Source organism: Dryobates pubescens, chromosome 36, assembly GCF_014839835.1.
Source record: "Dryobates pubescens isolate bDryPub1 chromosome 36, bDryPub1.pri, whole genome shotgun sequence".
NCBI classification, from domain to species: domain Eukaryota; kingdom Metazoa; phylum Chordata; class Aves; order Piciformes; family Picidae; genus Dryobates; species Dryobates pubescens.
In genome coordinates, this window is record NC_071647.1 from 1,417,385 (window position 1) to 1,421,049 (window position 3,665).

The 3,665-nt window shown below is 65.1% G+C and overlaps 1 protein-coding gene across 1 annotated transcript; it reads right to left on the reverse strand.

Annotated features, from left to right (window-relative positions):
• Positions 1–2,031: 2,031 nt before the first annotated feature.
• Positions 2,032–3,665, reverse strand: CISD3 (CDGSH iron sulfur domain 3). The gene is made up of 2 exons (XM_054176784.1): positions 3,359–3,665; positions 2,032–2,247 (listed from the first exon to the last, which is right to left on the reverse strand). The coding sequence occupies exons 1-2, from the start codon at positions 3,626–3,628 to the stop codon at positions 2,068–2,070; spliced, it is 450 nt and encodes a 149-aa protein (XP_054032759.1). The 5' UTR covers positions 3,629–3,665; the 3' UTR covers positions 2,032–2,067.

Below are 3,665 nucleotides of genomic sequence, written 5' to 3' on the forward strand. Positions count from 1 at the left end.
AGAGGTGTGAATGAGTCCAAGAAGTGCCTGCAGCACCCAAAGGGAAGGCACAGTGAGAACCAAAGGAAGGCAGCACTGGAATTGTATCAGCAGCCCAACCCCAAAGGTCAGAACGTGAGGGGGGGGGAGGGGGTCGGGGGGGGTGGGGTCGGGGGGGTATCTGGGATTGGATTAATTGTTTTAATGATCAATTTTTTGAATGAATTGCCCTTTTGAATTATCATTTGGAAATACTGCAGCCCCCTGCCCCCCCTCCCCCCCCCCTTTCCCCCTGCATCCTGGATTCCACCAGCAGCACCTCCGCTAGAGCACAGCCCCCTCCCCACCCCCCCCAAGCTCCCACTGCCCACCCCCCCACAACCCTTCTCTCCCCACCACCCCCTCTGGGGATGTTTCTGGGGGGGGGGTCGCCCCTGTTGGGGTTCATTTTCTTTCATCCCAAGGGATGGGGTTGGATGAACTTGTTGGGGAAGGGGGAGGGGAAGGGGGAGGGGAAAAAAAAGGAAGGGGGAGGGGAAAAGGAAAGGGGAGGGGAAAAGGAAGGGGGAGGGGAAAAGGAAAGGGGAGGGGAAAAGGAAAGGGGAGGGGAAAAGGAAAGGGGAGGGGAAAAGGAAGTGTGGGGGGGTCCCCTCTGTTTGTCTTGACACTTTTTTCCCCCCCACCCCCCTTGTGAATAGACCAAAAATGGACCGAGGGAGGAGGCAGCTGAAGTGCCTCAGGCTGGGGGTTGTGTGGTGAGGGGGGGTTGGGGGAGGTGGAATGGGGAGGGGGTCGGTGGTGGTGGTGGTGGGGGGTCGTTGGTTTGGTTTTCTGCTGTCTGTTTGCATCCTGTATGGAATTTTCATGTCTTGTAAATACAAATCCTCAGAGTCAGAGCTGCTGCTGGGCTCCACTTTTGTACTCCCCCCCCCCAATTCCACCTCCTCCATCCCCCCCCCCCCCCCCCCCCCCGCAATTCCATCCCCTCCCTCACCCCCCCAGCCTTGGAAACAGAATCGATGCTGCAAGAGCTTCCTTCACCTTCCTCTCCCCCCCCTCCCCACTTCCCAGCCTGCATCCCCATGGACCCCTGCCCCCCACCCCCTCCGAAGGGAAGCAGAGACACAGAAGCTGCTTCAGTGGTGGCAAAAACTCAACCTGGAGCCAGCAGACCTGGTGCAAAGTGGTTTTTGTTCAACCCCCCCGCAAAAAGGATCAGCCAAGAAGCCAACCAGGCCCTGGGCTGCAGCCCCAGCAGGGTTGGGCAGCAGGACAAGGGAGGGGATTCTGCCTCCCCCCACCTCAGACCCCCACCTGCAGCTCTGGAGCACCCCAGAACAAGGACCTGGAGCTGCTGGAGAGGGTCCAGAGGAGGCCACGAAGGTGATCAGGGGCTGGAGAAGCTCCCCTGGGGGAGCTGGGGCTGGAGAAGGCTGCAGGGAGAGCTCAGAGCAGCCTGCCAGGACCTGAAGGGCTCCAGGAGAGCTGGGGAAGGACTTTGGAGAAGGGCTGGGAGGGACAGGACCAGGAAGAGTGGTTTGAAAGTGGAGCAAAGGAGATTGAGAGCGGAGCTGAGGGAGAGAGTCTTGGCAGTGAGGCTGGGGAGAGCCTGGCACAGGCTGCCCAGGGGAGGCTGTGGCTGCCCCCTCCCTGGAGGTGCTCAGGGCCGGGCTGGATGAGGCCTTGGAGCAGCCTGGGCCGGTGGGAAGGGTCCCTGGGCATGGCAGGGGGGTTGGCACTGGAGGACCTTGGAGGTCTCTTCCAACCCAACCCACTCCAGGGCTCTCTGGGCACCACCCTGGGCACTTCCATCCTCCACTCTTGGCTCTTCCACAGGAGCCTTTGTTCCCCCTCCCCAAAACAGGGTCCCCGGTGGGGGCACGAAGCAAAACTGCTGCCCCAGGGTGGGGGCTGAAGCTGATTCCCTGCAGCTGCTGGCAGCCCCCCGCCCAGGGGGGCTCAGCCATTAACCTTAATCGTGGGGGTGGGAGCTGAGCTTCCTCCTCCCCCACCTCAGCATCCCAGCAGCTCCCGGGGGGGGGGGGTGGGGGTGCTCTGTGCGCCCCAGCCCTGCGGGGTGCAGCCGACTCAGGGCTTTGTGGGGGGCTGGGCAGCCTGCACGGCCTCCTCCTTGTGGGTGCCGTCGCAGTAGGGGGGGGTCCGCGTGCGTTTGCAGCCGCAGAGCCAGGCGGTGCCGTCCTGCTCGGCCGTGAAGCGCAGCGGGGAGGCCCCCGGGGCTGCCTTCTTGTGGGCACCGTCGCAGAAGGGCTGCGAAGGAAAGGAGGAGGTAAGGGTGGGGATTTGGGGGGTCCTGGGGCGGGGTAAAGGAGGGGAGTCTAGGGGTGCTGGGGGGGGGGGTAAAGCCAGAGACTGGGGGCTGCCGGGGCATAGAAGTGGGGATTTGGGCACTGCTGGGGGGTAAAGGAGGGAGGCTGGGGCTGCTGGGGGGTGAAGATGGGGATCTGGGGAGGCTGAGGGTAAAAGGGGGGAGGTTGAGGGTGCTAAGGGGTGAAGGAGAGGATCTGGGGAGGCTGAAGGTGTAAAGGGGGGAATCTGGGGGTGCTGGGTGGGGTATAAGGGCAGGGATCTGGGGGTAAAGGAGAGGATTTTGGGGTGCTAGGAGGTAAAACTGGAGACTTGGGGGTACTGAGGGGTACAGGTGGGGATTTGGGGTTGCTGGGGGTGGTGGCTATGATCCCTGGGACCCCAGGGGTGATGGAGAAGGGATCCGTGGGGGTGACCGCGATGGGATGGTCCCCGTGGGGATGGTCTGGCCCCGCCTGCACCCCTGAGCATCGCAGCTGGGGCACAGGGACCGGACCTGTTTCTCGCTGTGCCCGGGGGCACAGCGCACGGTGTGGAGGGGGGGCACAGGCACCAGAGCTGTCTGTGGCGGTGCCCGGGGGCACAGCGCACGGTGTGGAGGGGGGGCACAGGGACCGGACCTGTTTCTCGCTGTGCCCTGGGGCACACCGCACGGTGTGGAGGGGGGGCACAGGGACCGGAGCTGTCTGTGGCTGTGCCCGGGGGCACAGCGCACGGTGTGGAGGGGGGGCACAGGGACCGGAGCTGTCTGTGGCTGTGCCCGGGGGCACAGTGCACGGTGTGGAGGGGGGGCACAGGGACCGGAGCTGTCTGTGGCTGTGCCCGGGGGCACAGCGCACGGTGTGGAGGGGGGGCACAGGGACCGGACCTGTTTCTCGCTGTGCCCGGGGGCACAGCGCACGGTGTGGAGGGGGGGCACAGGGACCGGAGCTGTCTGTGGCTGTGCCCCGGGGCACACTGCACGGTGTGGAGGGGCGGCACAGGGACCGGAGCTGTCTGTGGCGGTGCCCGGGGGCACAGCGCACGGTGTGGAGGGGGGGCACAGGGACCGGACCTGTTTCTCGCTGTGCCCGCAGCTGCACCAGGCGTATTTCTTCCCTGCCTTCAGCTCCACCGCGAACGGCTCCTTGGCGGCGATCACCGGCTGCGGGGGGACCGAGTACCGGCGGACCGGGAGGGCGGAGAGAAGCGACGGAATGTCCCAAAGCTCCGGGGGAGTATGGCGGTACCGGTGACCGCAAAGCCTCCCAGCCCCTTCCAGCCGCCCCCCGCCCGTGGCGGTTCGCATCAGTGTCCCAAGCGCGGCCGGTCTCAGCCACGCCATGGTCCGGCACCGGAGTCACCTTCCCGGGAGCGGCTCC

Bases quoted from the DNA above. Each gene is read 5' to 3' on its own strand.
- CISD3 (XM_054176784.1), bottom strand. From the start codon at position 3,628: ATGGCGTGGCTGAGACCGGCCGCGCTTGGGACACTGATGCGAACCGCC. The intron at 2,248-3,358 runs GTCCGGTCCCTG...TTTCCTTCGCAG, and splicing joins GCGGGCACAGCGAGAAACAG to CCCTTCTGCGACGGTGCCCA.